Below are 18,969 nucleotides of genomic sequence, written 5' to 3' on the forward strand. Positions count from 1 at the left end.
CTGAAAGGTTTTCAGTGGTTTCTGGTCCGGTTCATTGGCTTTAATGGGAAACCAAACAAAGTTTTGCAGGGCTTGTTCAACACTCCAAAAAAAACCTTCAGCTGAGCTTTTAGGAAGAACAGCATATGCAAATACTGTGTGTATGTACAGAGCCTCTGAATAAATTTGAATATAATTGAAAAGTTTATTATTTTGATAACTCAGTTCAATCATGAAACATATAAAGTAATTTCACACAGTCTTTGTTTCTGTTAAATGTGATGATGATATGCTAAAAAAACAAGATGTTTAAGAACATAATATTGCATCAGACACAGGCCTGTCACAATAACAACCTTTTCTGGATGATAGATCGTCCCAGAAGTTATTGCAATAAACAATATAATTGTTATTTTGAGACCATTTTCAAATAATATAATGGTAATGGCATAATAATGCAAGAACACATTCTCAAAGATCAATAAACTTTAAAGTCTAATGAAAATTTAACACCAAAACTGGAAGATATTTTAAATATCTAAAATAAATAAAACAACAGAAACAACAAATAAAACCAATTATGAAATCTCTGTAAGCAAAATTGTCTTTCAGAAAAGGGCTAATTGTGACCAAAGCAGCAGACTGACATCCAGTTTTTAGTAGAAAAGAATAATTATAAATCATGCAAATGGAAATTATTGAGCTCACTTTAGTTTATCTTGCAATTAATTGACTTATTGTTTATTGCAAACTATTTCATTAGGTTACAGGTTCTGTCATGGTTTTTTTAGTTTCAGACACCAAAACCATCTTTATTAGATTTAGTAAAGAAGAGTGGTTGGTATATGCATACATTACTGCAGAATATTATCCTGCTTTTTGCAGTCTGAAGCCAGTTCTGATTCATGTTTGGGATTATGAACATGTTGATCATGAATAGTTCCTCTATTTCATTTCTTAATCTACTTTTATTATGACATTATCAGGTTTAAAAGCCTTTATTCTTTCAAACATAATTTTTGTCCCTGTGGTCAAATAACATAACGTTTGCCTTTCCATAAAATGTTTCTCTGAATTTCCACTTTCACTGAATCTTTTCAGCGTTTGTTCTGGTTCATATTTAGTCTGATCCAAACAGCTTTCTAACATGGCTTCCTATTTATCAGGTAAAAATAGCGAAAAACAAAAGCTGAGTAACTGACTTTGAATATTCTGGAAAGGTCAAGTTCCAGAGAAAGTCATTGTTCATTCTGAGCAGTTTCTATCCCCACTTCACTATAATTACAGCCTTGTATGTACGCCCTTTTTTGGATTTAGTAATGCAGTTTTATTAGTTAGAAAACTCTACCCAGTTATTTATTTGAGAAATCAAAGTATCAAAAAGCTCTTTAAACTCTCTGGGATATTTAATAACATTGTTTTTCACAAACTTGAAAGATTGAAATTGTTTCATTTTCTGCAATGCCTCATTTTTGCAAATGTTGGTAGAAAGATTTTTTTTCACTTAAGAGCAAGTGAAGTTTAACAACATTAGGAAGGCTATTCACACACATTTTTCAGAATTTGGCTTTTAATTTCCTTCACTGAGATTCAGGATGTGACTAAAACAAAAAAGATTTAAAAACTTAGCTCCACGTAGGAATTAACACAAGACTGAATTTCTCAGACTTAATTCTTGAATATTTTTGCTTTTCTGCTATTATGGTGTTTTATTCTCCATGTGTGATTCCATGTGGCAAATTGACGCAGGATTTTTGTTTCCAGTTCCAGATTTGCATTCCAGTTTGACAGTAACTGGCTCCAGATCATCTAAACATCACTTCACAGAAAGAAGTCAGAACTCCTTTAAAGGAAAATGTTCCACTTCGCAGGAATCATCAACATGGATACCAACAATAGCATTTATAAATCATTTGCTTTGCTACTATTTAGAAGTAGGCAGACACTTTGTTTGCTTGTGGTGCTTAAAGTGACCCAGCCAGTAAGTGTTGGGAGGACAAAGATGTATCGTGTTTAATTCATAGCAGAGTCATGGCGTTGTTGTGGCTGAACTCGGCTTAAAAGAATGGTCTTTAGAGAGGAAGCTGCAGCAAAAATATATTTCTTAATAAACTGAGATACCAACAAACATGGAGGAACAGTATCTGCTTAAAGCAAATTTTCACAAAGCAATTTATGCATAACCAAAGTAGCATGTGACGATGTGGTGACAAATACATCAACTACATCTTATTCAGTTTTTGTTGCTGTAGCGCCCTCCAATACAGTACATGTATTGCAAATATATTGGCACATTGCTTACCAAAGCGTCTATTAAAATAATTTTCTTAAACATTGCTGTTAAAAAGTAGTTGCCCTGTGACTAGTTCTTAAAGGTCTGTGGAATTAGGAAATCACTAAAATTCAACAATTTGGCTTAAAAAAAGCTCATAAACTAGCACATTGTGTTCCGATTTGTGATCCATCCTGATGAAGAACAGATGAGAAGGAAAGTGTTTGAAATCTATCAGCCTGTGAAAGGCTACATGCTCAACTCTGATGCTTTAGAAGTCAGTGGCAAGTGAGATCTTTTAACAACAAACAGATGAAACGGAGAAGAGATGTGATCCTCCCAAGGTCGGTCTACGGAAACCCAAAGTGCCCAATCTTCATGGTTCATCCAGGAAGTTACAAAGGAACCAAAACATGGAAATCACTGTCAGCCTCACATGTCTTGGTGAAGACTGGGGTTCATGATTCAACAGTAAGAAAGAAACAAAAATTGCATCATAGGAGACGTCTGAGGCTGCTTAATGTCCAGAGGGTCTGGACCTTCTGCTACGGAGAAGCGATTGCTTGCTAAAGGTGTGGAAACTGTTGAACTTTTAGATTTTACCCAGTCGACAATGTGAAGCTTGCTGGAAATTGCCTGTGCTGTAAGTAGCCAAGAGAGCAGTACCAATCCAAACGAGACGGCTGTTGATTTAATTTTTGGAAGTTTGCCCAACAAGGACTGAACAGCTTCCTTTACTTCCTCTGCTGCCATTGATAAAACTACAGACAGACTACAACTCTAAAACAGAGCAGAAGTTCAACGTCATTGTTTACAACTTCTCTTGTTCACTAATTGGCCCGGTAGAAAATCTACAGAAGGAATTCAAGACAATAGGAGGAAGCCCAGAGTGAGTGAAGGGAGATGAAAATTGAGCTGAATTGCACTGTAAGGCGATGGCCAGGCTAATAAAATCTAAAACTAAACTAATCAGCCAAAATATATCTTGATACAAAAGACGTTAGGAAAAATATCCTATAAACCATCAAGATAAAAACAGTTTTAAAGGTACTCGCCCAACACATTTATTCACAAATAGAACGTCATAACAACAGTTTAACACAATGCTGGTAGTGTGATGGTCTGCAGTTGCTGTGTTGCCTCAGGTTCTTGACAACTTTTTGGGTTTGATTGTGGATTTAAGCACCTGTATTTGATGTTTATTTTTATATTGTTGTGTATTTTTGGCCTGAGAATATGACTCTGACACTGGACAGTTAGCGCACCAGTTTGAAAAAACAATTTACAACCAGAAAACTTAAAGGACTTAATTCAGAAATACTCTCGGAGAACATTTCAGTTACAACAACAGCCAGATTGAGCTGATTGTTGTTTCCTGCTAATGGCGCTACTTGTCAGCTCACCTTTGACCCTTCCTTCTTCATGTCGTTCTGAGGATCACAGGTCGGGCTGGTTACGCATGCAGATATACACACAGCATGCTTGTCTATGCAACATGAATTTGTGACACATCCCTGAGCTAAAATCAGCACCAATGCTGGAAGCAGATGGAGATATGGCAGATATCGATCGGTTCATGTATTTTTTCACACTTTTCCAGCACAAACATCCAACAAATAACAATTCTTTTGTGGATTTTATGGAAAATAACAACTCTTTCATGCATTATGAGTTATTTATTACAGTTTTCATAATGTAGGGTTAAGCGTTTTCACCATCCAGCTCAACACTCGAATAAAATTGTATTTTTGAAAACCATATCTTGGTCCAAACTCATTCAAATTTTAATACGTTAATTCTTTTGTTCCTGTCTATTTATAAGTGTGTTGGTTTTAATTTATCATGTGATTAATTGATTCATTGCTTATTGCAACAGGCCTATTGTGAGCTGACTGGAGAGGGTTTTATTTGATAACAGAGCTGTCAGGTTAATAGTGAATAATTTTGCTTTTGACCCCTTTTAATACATTTCTTTTTGAAAGGACAAACAAACAAAGGCATAAAACAAAAGCTTTTCAATCTAGAACGAAAACCCAAATAACTCTGCTTGGTTTACAGATTGATTGCACGCAGCATTTATTGGTGACATTCGCTCAGAGTGGCAGCTGCCAAATTGAAACAATCATGTGACAGCGTTGGTGCTTTGGTTTGTGATGTCTTAACAATCGGTACGTGTCTCTGTGTGCATAACATTGAAGGGCACTCATTGTTTGCTTCTTGATGAATGGTCTTGCAAATCATAATGTTTGTATTACTGTGCGTGTCACAGTCATAGCGAAGGAGAGTCGAACTCGGTTCAGGGGGAAAACATATAATTGTACAATTCTTAATGCAATGCCTCCTCCCAAAAACATTGAGTCTTGTGTTAAATGACTTGGCAGCCGGTACTCCTTCTGCTCAGCCCCACTAGCAACACATACTGTGAACGCTGCCTCATTTCATTTAGTTTGAACATTCTGTTTTATTGTTCATATAAAACAGAAGAGTGTTCATATTAAACATTCATCATTTTAACTTAAGTGTCTTGTTAATTGGAAGATTAACAAAAAAATCTCTCAAAGTTGGATGTATATTGATACATTTTATCCAAACCACAACAAAGATTTATTTATTAAAGCGGGCAGTATTGTTTTCCAACCACACAGTGCCATTTTATAGCACAGTCAACTAACCATGTTAATTTCAGTGGTTAAAAAATACTTTACATTTCAAACATGACTGAAACAAAATTTGATTTTGCAATTTAACGCCTTGAAATTGAGCTTCTTTTTCTTTAAAAACTTCTTTCTGACGCTCTGCCTCTAGGAAGTCCTCCCAACATGGCTCCTCTATTAACCCTTTAACAATGTTTTTTTTACCAGTGCTGCTCTGTCCAACAGCTCCTATAATGAGCTCAGCAGTCCCACCAGCTGTTTGCTAATTGCTGCTGGCTAGTCTGAAGGAGTTGAGTGAGAACAGCTCTGATTTTCATGTTGTCATAACTGTTCTAAAATTATTCTTTATTCACTCCTAAATCCAAATTCACAGTGGCTGGGAAATCCTGTTTACCCTGACAGAACGTGTCAAGTTGCACGTAGGTTTATAGACTCTGCCGGAGAGGCGGAGGGGGGAGTTCATTAGTTCATTAATGCTGAAACTGTTTAAGGGAATTTGCTGCCCTTTTGCCCAGTAATAATAATAAACACACATCTGTTTCTGTGACCCTGTGGAGACAGCAGAGACGAATGACTGCAAGAGCATGAACTTCCTGTCCTCATAGATGAGAAAATGCATGTAAAGTAAATAAAAGTGCAATGCTATCTTTAAACTAAAAGCAGCATAATATGTCCAGGGATTACTTTACAGTTAATAAGTCCACTCAAATTATATGAATTTTTCCTTTATTAGAAAAGAAAATCAAGTTTATCTTGTAGTTGAAACAATTATTGCTCAATTTGCCGACTTGGTTCTTAACGTGAAGTGTTGTTTCTCCCTCCTTTAGAGACATGTGGATGAGCCTCACTCTCTCACTCGTGGCTGCATTGGCGCTGGGCACAGAGGTGAGTGCAGCTCACTGTAATGTTTTTATGTCTGAACATGGGGCTTAACAGCTGTGTTTAATGGTAAAGATAATGTTTTTGGTTATGCTACACCCAGGTCTCCGTCCCTCAGGATGTGAGCTCACTGGATCCAGCTGAAAAGCCAGCAGACGAGGCAGATTTCAGCAATGACGATTTATCTTCCCTGTATGGAAATTCCAGACATCAGATCTTGTTGGCTCAGTATGAATGTTACCTGAAGATGATTCACGAGCCACTTCACACAGATGAAGGTGAGGTCGTCATTTGGCCACTTGTCCTTAAAAGCATTATTTAAAGGATTTTATTTTGTGGAAAACAAGTCTGGGCCATATCTGACAGAAAAATCTGCTTAATGGCAGAGAAAAATAAAATAAATATATACATTTTATGAAATAAGTGATAGGTTTTAATATCTACATTTACTGTATATGTGCACTTTAAAGCTTCAGTATTTTACTTTTCCAAAAATTTGGGAGTTACTTTTTTCATGTCGTGTCCGTATACTATGAGACAGGCAATCTGTGAAAAAGTTTAGCTCCTCTGCCTTCTCCTAGTGCTCCCAATGCTAACTGGAAACAACCAATCAGAGCCAGGGGGTGGATGTTAGTGCTGTCAATAACATGATTGTGTGATACTGCTCACCCCCTTGCCCTCCACTCTCTGATACCGCTACAGCTTTTCACTATGAGCAGAGCTTGTTGTGAATGCTAGGCTAGTTAGAATAGCCACCTAGGTCGGCGGTTTTCTTGTAACAATAAATTGTTTCTCCAGCATTTGCACATTTAGCAGCGTTGATTGATAGAGCTAAGCCCCTCCTCCTGGTTCTGGAATTTGTTTCGCATGATTTTATGAGATGAGACTAAGACTTCGGACAAAGTTATTTATTATTTTTGGAAAAATAACAATCTGATGTTTGAACATTTGAAAAATGTGTGGCTTGTTTAATTCTCGTTACAATCCAAGGAGAGATATAGGTTGATAAAGAACCCAAAAACACACAGATGCACCACAAGCTCCAGAAACAGTTGGATGATATATTTTTTTAAATTTAATTTTGATTCCATCTAGTTTAATTTAGTTATCTAATAAAGCATGAGATGATGCTAAGACAAGAGGAACTGTAACAAAATCTATGACATGAGTCACACAGAGCCACATCTAAGTGCTTAATGTTAAAGATCTTCTTGATAATCTGCAAGATTATGAACTGAGGGAGTAATGATTACCTAAAGTCAGAATAGATAATAAGGAAACCAGGGAGCAGAAAGTGAAACCAGCAAATAAAAACTCGACTCAAGACAAAGAAAAAAAAAAAACAAAACAAAACAAAAAAACAGAAGCCTGAATGTAAGACAAAATACCAAAATGGAACACAGGACAATATTAAAAGCAAATAATTATGACACTTTCACTTTCACTTCCACATGCCCTAAAAAGGGCTGACCTAGCCCCGGTCAGGGGTGAAGGGGCTCAAAGACTTTTTTCTTTCATTTTTTTGTTTTGTTTCTTTTTTTTTTTTTTAATGAATGTAGGTTTTTTATATAAAACTCATGGCCCTCAATCTTGTCAGTTGTATTATTTAATGATTTTTATTCATTTGAAAATATTAAAGTATCTGAAAATTATAAAGATGTAGTCAATTTCTTTAGAAACAACATGGAGTTATCAGTTACAGGATGTGTTAAATATGTAGCTAATATGCTTCAGCTCATACATATAAGACTATCTATTATAATGTAATTTGCATTAAATAATTTTCTTTGCAGCCAAATAATTGGCACCAAAACTATCTCCAGCCCGTAGGCCCAGATCCTTGTAAACCCGGCCCTGGATGTACGATTTCCTGTTTATTATACAACCATGGTGTCCTTTCTCATTCAGACAGTTAACAGGACAGGAGGACTAATGGTCTAACTTGGTCATTTGGTTTTCCTTTTAGAAAAATATATTAAAGTTATTTTTGTTTTAAAATACAAACCTTCAAATTTAAATACAAAGTGTTTCCCATTTCTAGTGTCAAAAAGGGATGAGCAGAATTTTTAAAATGATTAGATTTTTATTTTCTATTTTGACAAATAAGAATGGCCAAGAATTAAACATTTCATAACCATCTAGCTGTGAGGCAACGGTGGTAACCATCTTAGAAATCCTGCAGCATTTAATGCATTTACATATTTTAATGTGGACCAGATTGTTTCTTTACATGCAGATTTCCATCCATTACTTGTCATCCTGTCAACTTTTCACCATGTAAAGTCAAGCAGAAAAGACAAAGAAATGGTGGTTGAAGGGAAGTCTGCTCTGAAGGAAAGGAAACTTGCCTTTTGTCTCTTTCTCAGCGCCCTTTTCTCCCGTTCATTGCCTTTCAAATGTTATGTTGTGTAGCGTTTCCCAACATGCCTCTGTGCAACTTAGCACTGGCAGGTTTCCGTCCATTGTTGACAAGCTTTAAGTGGGCGAGGATTTGGTGAGACATAAAATATAACAATCATTGTTAAAGAGAACATTTATATTACTTTTCCTGTTCATTTTTGATATGACTGCCCTTTTGGCATAGTTGTAAATCTAACCCTTCCTTTCATTTCCAGGTTAGTCCAATATTAGCTTCAATTTTTTTCAGTGCTCAGCTTGTTTGAATCACCTGGCTCTGAAAGGAGAACATGTCACTTCAATAATCACACAGTTAACATTTGAATTATCCCTTAAGTGGCCACCTTCAACCAAAACCAGGACAAAACATTTTCAAACATGACATCAACCCCCATTCTGTCTTTTACATTAAGCATGCCTTGAGACTAGACACACCAGCTAATCCATTTCACATTTAATATGAAATTTGTTCTGAATATATAAAGGCTTTGGGTGAAAATGTTATTTTGAACTTTTTCTTATTCAATTCAACCTTCACTCATAAAAATAAAACATTCCAGCTTCACATGATGGAAAGTAACATTGCCATCACCATGTTTCACTGGGAAAGGTTTGTTTTTTTGTTTGGTTCTTGTGCCATACATCCCATTTGAAATTATGGCCCAAAAGGGAAAGTTTGGGAAATATTAACCAGGACTGGTCTCTCAACTCCAGTTCTGTAGAAAATAAAAATTAATTACCTTAAAACTGGCTGGACACATAAACATTGACTGTCTTCACTGTACTACAGTATCTACAGTGATGCATTTCTGCAATGGTTTTGAGCCTTTAATCTGTCAGTTATTGTTTTCTTCACTTTATTTCATGTTTTCTGTGTGTTTAGGTTGTTTTTAGTACAATGTTGTTATTTTTATTAAAAAAGCCACTGTTCTGACTCACGTCTACACTGCTGTTGTTTCAGTTCTAGATGTCTTGTTCTCTGCAGGCCCTTTCTGTAACCGTACGTGGGACGGTTGGATGTGTTGGGACGACTCGGCGCCGGGGACTTCCATGCAGATGTGTCCTTCATACTTTATAGACTTTGACGCCAGAGGTAAGGCCTTCAAAAGCTTTGCATACATGTGTATTAAAGCTTGTTTTGTTTTGCATTTATCTTAGTTATATGGGTATCATGCTTCCTGGAAAAGCAATAACTACACTTTGAGTACACATTGCTGTTGACTGTGTGAGTTTCTGCTCATTTTTTACAACAGAAACAGCTACCAAAATTTGCAATCCTGATGGCCAGTGGTTCCACCATCCAGCGAGTAAAAGAGTCTGGACCAACTACACACTGTGTTCTGCCAACAGTAAAGACAAACTCAAGGTAATGCCCATTGTACCCTGGGCAGTTGCCCATGTAGACCATATCAGAAACCGCCGCTAGTTGAAACTATCTTAATCTGTCTACATTCATGACTCCAGATGAGACACTGTGTACATTTGATGGCCCTCCTTTTCCTGTTATAACACGTTATAATAGAGACTATGCAAACTCCCCCAGCTAAACCCATGTTTTTTTTGTCTTGTTGCTAGGTTAAAAGTTATGTTATGCAGGTGTGTACTTTAACTATGACCAAACATTTATGTTGTCTTGCAGTTTACACTCAGTCTCTATTACCTGGCTATGGCCGGTCATGGTATATCCATCATTTCTTTAATCATCAGTTTGATCATCTTCTCCTATTTAAAGTGAGTCTAAATTGCCTGATCCAATTTTACGTCCATTTGCTGTGTATATTTCTTTTAATGACTTTAAACGACTAAATAAATGTCACAGAGAAAAATTCAGATTCTATGTCTTTAAAAATACAATTAATCTGATTGTTTTCATCTTCTCTGTAATATGTTTTTCTTTTTTAGAAGTCTTAGCTGTCAGAGGATCTCTCTCCACAAAAACATGTTCATCTCTTTCATCTTCAACTCTGTGTTTACCATGGGATGGCTTTCAATGATCTCCGGTGGTAGGCAAACCATAAATGCCATCAACCCTGTGAGTTGATTAATTGCTTCATTTCATTGCACCTAAGAATTTAACTTTAATTGGTTAGAAAAATACATAGTTACATAGAAAAATACATTATGTAAGCTGGACTTATTGGGGTTTATAGAAGAGGTGCTAATTCATAGATTTCTGTTGTACTTGCACAGATTTTAGTGGGTTTGTGTTTTCTATCAGTGAACAAATGTTTGAATTTCTTACCATCAGGTCAGCTGCAAGATTCTGGCTACTTTGGTTGTGTATACGTCTACCTCCAACTACTTCTGGATGCTGTGTGAGGGCATCTATCTCCACACGCTCATCATAGTGGCCGTCTTTGTGGGGGAACAGCAGCTGGTTTGGTACTATGTCCTGGGATGGGGTAAGTCTGGAAGTTCTGGTTATCTACAGCTGTTTCAGATCCACTTATTTGCATTAAATATAAGATTTCACAGACAACTGCCTTAAATAATTGATTGATCAAGGCTTTAATAAGGGCAGAAGCATTGCATGTTTCTAATTTGTGCACTGGACTTGACTGTGCTGGTTGCTGGGAGACTGAAGGGAATTATGAGGTTTTTTTACACTACAGTTTGCATTCCAAAGGATTTTAAGGCAAAATGTCTTTGAATAAGAATGCATTTAGCTGCTTTTTAAGTTATTTCAGACTCTAAAGACAACCTACATACAAATAAAGCTATCTCCATAGTTGAAGTTCAATAGTCTTAAAGGTTTTACATCAGCATTGAGGAACTATGTGTAAATTTTGGTTTGACAACCAGAGGGCTCATAGAATAGAATAGAATAGAATAGAAGTACTTTATTCATCCCAGCAGGGAAATTACTTCGCAGTTACAGCATATAGACAAGACACAATAACAACTACCACTGAGTAGTAGTTGTAGATAAAATAAAAAATAAAAATAAAATATAAAATGCTATGAATTGTAAAAATATAAAATGCTGTTAATATAAAAAGCAACTTAGAGCAGTCCTTGCAAAGATTTTAAAAAATGCAGATATGTATATGTAAATATATGTACAGCAAGTGTGCCACAGTGCAGTTGTGCAAAATCGGACTGATTAGTGCAGAACAATGATTTAGCTTTTATTGTACAGTGAGATGGCATGTGGCAGGAAGGATTTCCTGTATCTGTCCCTACCACAGCGGAGCTGGAGCAGTCTATGTGAGAAGGTGCTCCGCTGTCTGTCCACTATGTGGTGGAGAGGGTGCTGTTTATTGTCCATAATAGACAGAACCTTCTTCAGTGTCCTCCTCTCCACCACAGTTTCCAGGGACTCCAGCCTTAGTCCCAGTACAGAGCCAGCTTTCCTGATGATTTTGTCCAGTCTATTAGAGTCGCTGGCTCTGATGCTGCTTCCCCAACACACAGCAGCAAAGAAGATGGCACCGGCAACAACACTGTGATAAAAGGTCTCCAACATCTTGCTGCACACATTGAAGGATCTCAGCTTCCTTAAAAAATAGAGTCTGCTCATCCCCTTCTTGCACACGTCAGTGTTAGATGCCCAGTCCAGTCTGTTGCCGATTACAACTCCCAGGTATTTGTAATCCTCCACCTCCTCCACCACTTCCCCTTTGATCTTCAGTGGCCGTGAAGATGTCTTCTTCCTTCTGAAGTCAATCACCATCTCTCTGGTCTTACTAATGTTGAGCCTCAGGTGATTCTGCTCAGACCACTCCACAAAGCTGTCCCTCCATCCCCTATACACCCGACAACCGCTGAGTCATCAGAAAACTTCTGTAGGTGACATGACTAAGAGTTGTACTGGAAATCAGTGGTGTACAAGGTGAAGAGAAAGGGAGAAAGCACAGTTCCCTGTGGAGCTCCTACGTCACTGACCACCACATCAGACAGGACACTGCCCAGACGGACAAACTGTGGCCTGCCTGTCAAGTAGTCAGTAACCCAGGAGATCACTGAGTCGTTGACACCCATCCTCCGCAGCTTCTCACCCAGTAGCAGAGGCTGGATGGTGTTGAAGGCACTGGAGAAATCAAAGAATGTGATTCTCACAGTGTCTCCTCCACCATCCAGGTGCGAAAGTGCTCGTTGCAGCAGGAAGATGACGGCATCGTCCACTCCTAAGTGGGGCTGGTAGGCAAATTGCAGGGGGTCTAGAAACGTCCTCACCCGAGGCCTCAGCTGGGCCAGGACCAGCTGAGGCCTCGGGTCATCATGACCTTCATCACATGAGATGTGAGAGCAACTGGTCTGTAGTCCTCTGGGTCGGATGGCCTTGTCGTCTTGGGAACAGGAACCACATGTGATGTCTTCCACCTCAGCGGAACTCTCTCCAGCCTCAAGCTCAGGTTGTACATGTGTGCCAGTACAGGGGACAGCTGGCCGGAGCAGGTCTTCAGGATCCGTGGTGTAATGCCATCAGGTCCTGCAGCCTTCCCCTGGTGTAATCGCTCCAACTGTCTCTTAACCTGGCCTGTAGTCACCGTTAGCTGGGGGTAGGTATTGTTGTCTGCAGTGGAGATGGGGGAGGAGGGGGGGGGGGATGTGGGATGGGGGGCTGAAGGAGAGGTGGTGTGCAGGAGAATGTCGGTAGGTGGATTGAACAACTTGGGGCAGTGTGGATGTGTGGGGGGATGGTGGTGGTAGGGGAGTAGCAGGAGGTGAGCTAAACCTGTTGAAAAACTGGTTGAACTGGTTTGCTCTATCCAGGCTCCCAGATGTCTGTGTGTCCTTCCCCTTCATCCCAGCGATGTGCTTCATTCCTTTCCACACATCTCTCACACTGTTCTGCTCGAGTTTAGACTCAAGCTTCCTCCTGTAGTTGTCCTTGCATGTCCTCAGTGTCTCTCTGAGTTCACGCTGGACTCTCCTCTGCTCCTCCTTATCTCCAGACCTGAAAGCCATCTTCTTTTTGTTTAGAAGTGCCTTCAGGTCACTGGTAATCCAGGGTTTGTTGTTGGAGAAGCAGCGCACGGTCCGGGCTGGCATGACAGTGTCCTCACAGAATCTGATGTAGTCCGTGATGCAGTCAGACATGTTGTCGATGTCCTCCCCATGAGGCCCACAGAGCACATCCCAGTCTGTCGACCCAAAGCAGTCCTGCAGTGCCTCAGCTGCCTCCTGTGTCCACCTCTTCACCGTCCTGATGCGCACAGGCTGCCTACTCACTAGAGGGACATACTTGGGAGTCATCTTTACCAAGATGTGGTCCGACCTGCCAAGGGGGGGCAGGGCTGTGGCGCTGTATGCATCTTTGGCATTAGCATACAGGAGATCCAGCATTTTGTTTTCCCTGGTGGGACAGTCAACATACTGCTGGAAGTTGTGTAGAGTTTTGTCCAATGAGGCATGGTTAAAGTCACCTGTGATGACCATGAAGGCGTCTGGGTGTTGAGTCTGGAGTTTGGCTGCGGCAGAGCTGATGACGTCACAGGCCACCGCTGCATCAGCTGATGGGGGAATGTAAACAGCGATCAAAATGGCGGACGTAAACTCCCTCGGTAAATAATACGGTCGCATTCCCACAGCCAGAAGTTCAATGTCCGGGCTACAAATCTGTTCCTTCACGTTAACATGACCGGGATTACATCACCTCTCACTCACATAAAGTGCAATCCCGCCGCCCTTCTTCTTCCGACTCTTGGAAAAGTCCCTGTCCCCCCGCACCAAGGAAAATCCAGGGACCTCCACGCTGTAGTTCGGAATAAGCGAGTGTAGCCAGGTTTCCGTGAAGCAGAAGATACTGCACTCCCAGTACTCCTTCTGGGTCCTAACCAGCGCCGTGAGTTCGTCCGTCTTATTCCCCAAAGACCTCACGTTCCCCACAATAATCGCTGGTACCGCTGGTTTGTGCCGTCTCCTCTTCTCCCTCCGTTTAACTCCAGACCTGCAGCCCCGGCGTCTCCTCCGTAACTCCTCTGGGACCACAGGCCCGTCTCCGGGCAGCAGCGGAGGCTTACACAGCGCAATCAGCTGTTCACGCGAGTAAACAATGCCGCTACTCCGTTCGGCGAGGTTCTCCGTAACAAAGAGTAGAAAAAGTAGCAGAAGAACGCGGAGAACAGCGACAGAACCACATCCAGCCATTGTGGAAAGCTTAACTGATGATCTACGGGTTCTTTAAGCACGGATCCTTAATTGGTTACAGCAAATATACACAGATTAACACACACGACGGGAGCTGCGTCTGCAAGCAGCCAGCTGTGCCGGTGCCAAAAGTTTATGTTAGTGGCTTTTATCATTCTGTTTTAAAGGAAGGAGCTTGACCATGCAGGGCCATAAAAATTAATCACTCACATCACTGTAAATAGTGATGTGAGCTTTTCTGTTTGATCCAGTTAAAACACTGCTGCAGAGTTTTTGGCCAAACTAAGGCGATCAAGAGCTTCTTTTTGTTGATTCATGTGAAAAGTGTGTTACAGTAGTCTTGTTGAGAGGAAATAAAAGCATGAATAACCGTCTGAGGTTCCCATTTTTACACCAGCCTTCATAGTTTTATCTCAAATAACAAAAAGCGGACAACTTTCCCTTCTCATTTTGTCTTCTGGATACTAGCTTGAAGTCCATTGAAATGTTGTGAGGTGTTTGAACATCACTGCTTGGCAATCAAATCCTCTTGGGTTTTTAAATTTACCAGCAGTCCTTGTAAGTTTTCCATCTCATATTTATAATAAGAGGATGATGGAGCAGAAAAAGCTGCCATCTTGCGCTTCTGTCACACACTCCACTTACACTTGGTAAGTATTACAGTACATTTGTTTGTGTCTTAGCACAACTAATTCAGGAGAATCAGCAAAAATAAAAGTTTTTTGGACTTTTCCATGATGCCAAGAGCAGAAAGACTCTATCAAAAAACCAACAAAACAAAAGCAGAACACCCTGGAGGTGGTAGTATCCAGTATCCACAGTTCCGGATTGGTTCACACAAATGTCTGGAAACTAGTGAAGATGGAAACTCCAGAGTGGTAGATTACATCAACCATCAGGGAACAATCAACAGTAGGCTCAGTAACCTGTTGTATGGGCAAGTTATCTGGAGATAATCCTGTTTTTATTAGGAGATCTAGGACTTCTCTTTTTCAAAGGAACTTTCTGTCACAGGAAGAGATTGAGGATCATTTGTCTTTCTTGGGTAAAAGGGAATTTATTTTCTGCAAGTCCTTCTCCAGAAGACATCAACCAAAATTCAACCGAATTGGTTTCTGGAAAATGGTGTGAGAACAATGTGTTTCTTTTGAGTGTTCTCTAGTTGAGGTGCTTTATTTTCTACAGTGACTGTTAGAAAAGGAAGAAGGCTTTTACAACTATAAAAGTTTATCTGGACCTATTGTAGGTATTACCATGAAAACTCTTTCTGTTCTGCTCCCACTCTTGACCATAGCTAAGAGGGTGAATGCCTGTGATCTCCATCAGTTTACATTGGCTCCCTGGGGCCACTAGGGTGCGGTTGAGGCCCTGGGCTGCTTTAGACACTAAGCATTGCCTAAAGCAAACATTTATTTGTCTTACTGTCAAATAGATGTTCACTTGTGGAAGTACAGGCTTTCCATCCACCTTTGTTAGAGGTTTAATTGTTGTCGGGGCCTACCTCATGCCTGGATCAGGATGACTGCCAGGTGGATCATTTCTCCCGAACCATTGAGCAATGTTAGAAAGAAATGGGTTAATGAATTTAATCTCTGGTTCTTTGATAACAGAGGGAGGTGTTTCACCACTCTTGCCTTGTTAAATGAGTACATATTGGACAGGATGAGCAGGGAGGGGATGATTGGCTAAGATGGTGTGGTGGAGCCCCAATCATCACTCAACCTGTCACAGCAGTTTCTCAAGCTAAAGTGTTTCTATATTTAAACACCTCACTCTGTTATTAAAGCACCACGGATTACATGAAGTAAGGCAAGGTTTTGCAAGCTACACACACAACTGACATAACTAGCTATGCAAAATGCTAGCCACGTGGCTCACTGGGGGAGTGGCTAACGTAATTACAAACAGTAGAGCAACAACAGAGTGAGTGAAGTCAGGGACTCTGATATCGATTATTAAAAGATACCTTGATCAGAACCCCAATCTGATTCTTGCACTGGCCTGAATAGAAATGAATTATTTCAACAGGACTCCATTTACTCAATTTGCTCTCCTCAGCCTGCTCACAAAGGAATTACTGTTCAAATCCTCCTCAAGACTTTTCAAACATCAATTCACAACTGTGATGAAAAAAATGAACACTGAAGTTCACACCTGATTCAAGACTTCCTATAAGTTAAATAAGTTAAACTCTCCTGAAACAGTTCAGAGAACCATCTTAATGTCAGCCTGTAAGGATTTACATCGTTTAGCTAAACTGAAACTTAAGGGAAATTTTAGCATTCACCCTCAGATGCTTGGTAGGATGTAATGAAGAATCATAGAAGAGAAACTTAAAAGTACATTTTATTTAAACATTTATCTAACATCACACCTGTAAGGAGGTTCAGTTTTTTCAATCTGCTTGATTGACAGCAGTGAGAGGTTAAAGCAGAGGCAGGAACAGACTTCTTGTCACGGGAGCCATGGAGATGAATACAAGTAACATGGACTATATAAATGTTTTGAACCTCCCAAACCTGGTACTTCACACCAGCTCTATATTTACGTTAGCAGTTATTACACATAAAGACCTGGACTACCTTTGGTGCATTAAGAGCATACATTTTCAACATCATTCAGCACAAAGATGTAACCTTGCTGGTCGAGTATTCCTCTCCTTATATAAGTGTCTCTCCAGATGAGGCTCTCTGGTTCCACACTTATCAGTTTTTCCTTCACGTGATTGTTGCTTTTGAAATGCTGGGGCTATGTTACTGAGCTGAGTAAAAAGCATTGTGTGTTTCTCCTTTTAACCAGCTTTTGGAATCAATGCACATGGAGCAGCTTCATTTATCTGATTTATTTATGGAAGGCTGTTTAACTCAGTTTAAGCAATAGCTTACACTGAATTATATCAGTATATATGCTGGTATATAAACAGTATATAAACAGTTTAAACAATTGTTTAAACAATTGTTTAAACTGAGTTATATCACTTGTGCAATTGCCAAAATAGAAACTGAGACACTAATTTATAGAACATTAAAGTGAATGTTTTGAAAGTCTCAGTGTTTCCTCTTCACTTTTTAATCTACATTAACCTACTGAGCAACTAACCTAAGTTATTATAACTTCCAGCAGCTTCTACAGGGATTGGTGGGATGATGTATTTCTTATGTTTGTGGATTTTTTTCTGTGTTCGCAGTTTTTCCCATCTTTCCTGCCCTTATATATGCTGTTGCTCGTGGATTCTACTTTAATGACACGTGAGTACTTTTCTTCCTGTGGTCTGTTTCATTGTATTGACTGAATTATGATCAACCCTAATTTATCCTCCTGGTTGTATTTAGGCCAACTCACTCCAGTTTTTTTTCAAAATAAATCTCACAAATAGTTTTCACAGATATTATTCTAATAAATGCATAAAAAGTGGCATGTTGGGTGTCCTGTGCTTGCTGGTTTGTTTTTATTCATTTTTATTTATTTATTAAAGCTTACATCTAGTCAAATAGAAATGTTCATTTTAATAACAGCTAAGTTAATCATTGGTATGTAACCTCTACTTTAATAACTACAATAGTGCAGTAAAAAAATGAATAAAATAATGGTCATGACTATGAAAAGAAGGATTCTTCATAAAGAAAATGATGGCCAACCCTGACTATCCTCTTCAGGAAACTGTCTTGAGAAAACAGAATGTCTTCAGTCAGAGGTTTTTTCAGATTCTCTGTAATACAGACTGCTACAGGAGATCTTTCCTGCCAACAACCATCATCATCTACAATAACTCTGAAGAATCTGAAATACACTGAACAAAAATATAAATGCTCAATGTCAAATATTGTTGCCATGTGGAGTTAACAACTGTAAATGAGCATTTGCTGACATTTTATTGTACAAAAGTAATATTTCTCTTGATTTGTATATAATGTTTAATTCAACGTGCTGTCAGTGAGCATTACTCAGTGAATTATTTTTTTACTCAGTGCATGGGTGGGGCATGTCCAGTGGATGATCAGACAAAATGAGGAACAGCTGGACAATACTTGGACTGGGGACAATAAAAGGCCAGCCCAAAATGTCAAATTTTGTCACAAGTCATAAAGTTTCAGATGTCACAAGTTATGTGGGAGCCTGCCATTGGCATGTTGGATGCAGGGATGTCCACCTGAGCAGTAGCTGCACGGCTCTATGTCCATTATCGGACCATTGGCCGCTTAAGAGTTCTTTTCCAACAGCCTGGCACTACTGCAAATCGACCTCATCCTCGTCAGCCACGTGTGACCACTCCAGCACAAGATCAGCTAAGACCAGCGACACACACAGCTGATGAGACTACTGGTCTGCACAACAGACGCATCGCACAACGAGAAGCCAACCTGCATGCTCGGCAAATTCCTCAACCTGACCTCTATCATGTTCAAAGGACTGTCAATCCGCTACAAATGGCTGAACCACCATGTTATCAATGCAGATATAAAGATCAGTAATAGCTGAAAATATACTTTAAGTTTTTCTATATATTGTGTAATCCAAATGTTCATATTTGACAAGGGGCGTTTATATTTTTGTTCAATGTAATAAGAGTTACAACAACATTGATCTCCTTTTGAGAGCAATTAAGTATTTTTGTATTTGTATTAATTGGATTTTACAACCGTCATCTGAGCTGACGGAATGGTCTTTTCTGTAAACGTATCAAAGCTGCGGAGC

At 39.4% G+C, this 18,969-nt stretch overlaps 1 protein-coding gene across 1 annotated transcript in view; it reads left to right on the forward strand.

Annotated features, from left to right (window-relative positions):
• LOC116723574 (calcitonin gene-related peptide type 1 receptor-like) overlaps window positions 1-18,969 on the forward strand; it is a 38,934-nt gene that overhangs the window by 14,588 nt on the left and 5,377 nt on the right. Inside the window, exons 2-9 of the mRNA XM_032568605.1 lie at window positions 5,733-5,790; window positions 5,888-6,062; window positions 9,167-9,274; window positions 9,435-9,547; window positions 9,821-9,912; window positions 10,084-10,213; window positions 10,430-10,583; window positions 17,462-17,522. Coding sequence (XP_032424496.1) covers window positions 5,737-5,790; window positions 5,888-6,062; window positions 9,167-9,274; window positions 9,435-9,547; window positions 9,821-9,912; window positions 10,084-10,213; window positions 10,430-10,583; window positions 17,462-17,522 — 887 coding nt within the window. The 5' untranslated portion in view covers window positions 5,733-5,736. The remainder of the gene's footprint in view (window positions 1-5,732; window positions 5,791-5,887; window positions 6,063-9,166; window positions 9,275-9,434; window positions 9,548-9,820; window positions 9,913-10,083; window positions 10,214-10,429; window positions 10,584-17,461; window positions 17,523-18,969) is intronic.

This window comes from Xiphophorus hellerii, chromosome 1 (assembly GCF_003331165.1).
Source record: "Xiphophorus hellerii strain 12219 chromosome 1, Xiphophorus_hellerii-4.1, whole genome shotgun sequence".
NCBI lineage: Eukaryota > Metazoa > Chordata > Actinopteri > Cyprinodontiformes > Poeciliidae > Xiphophorus > Xiphophorus hellerii.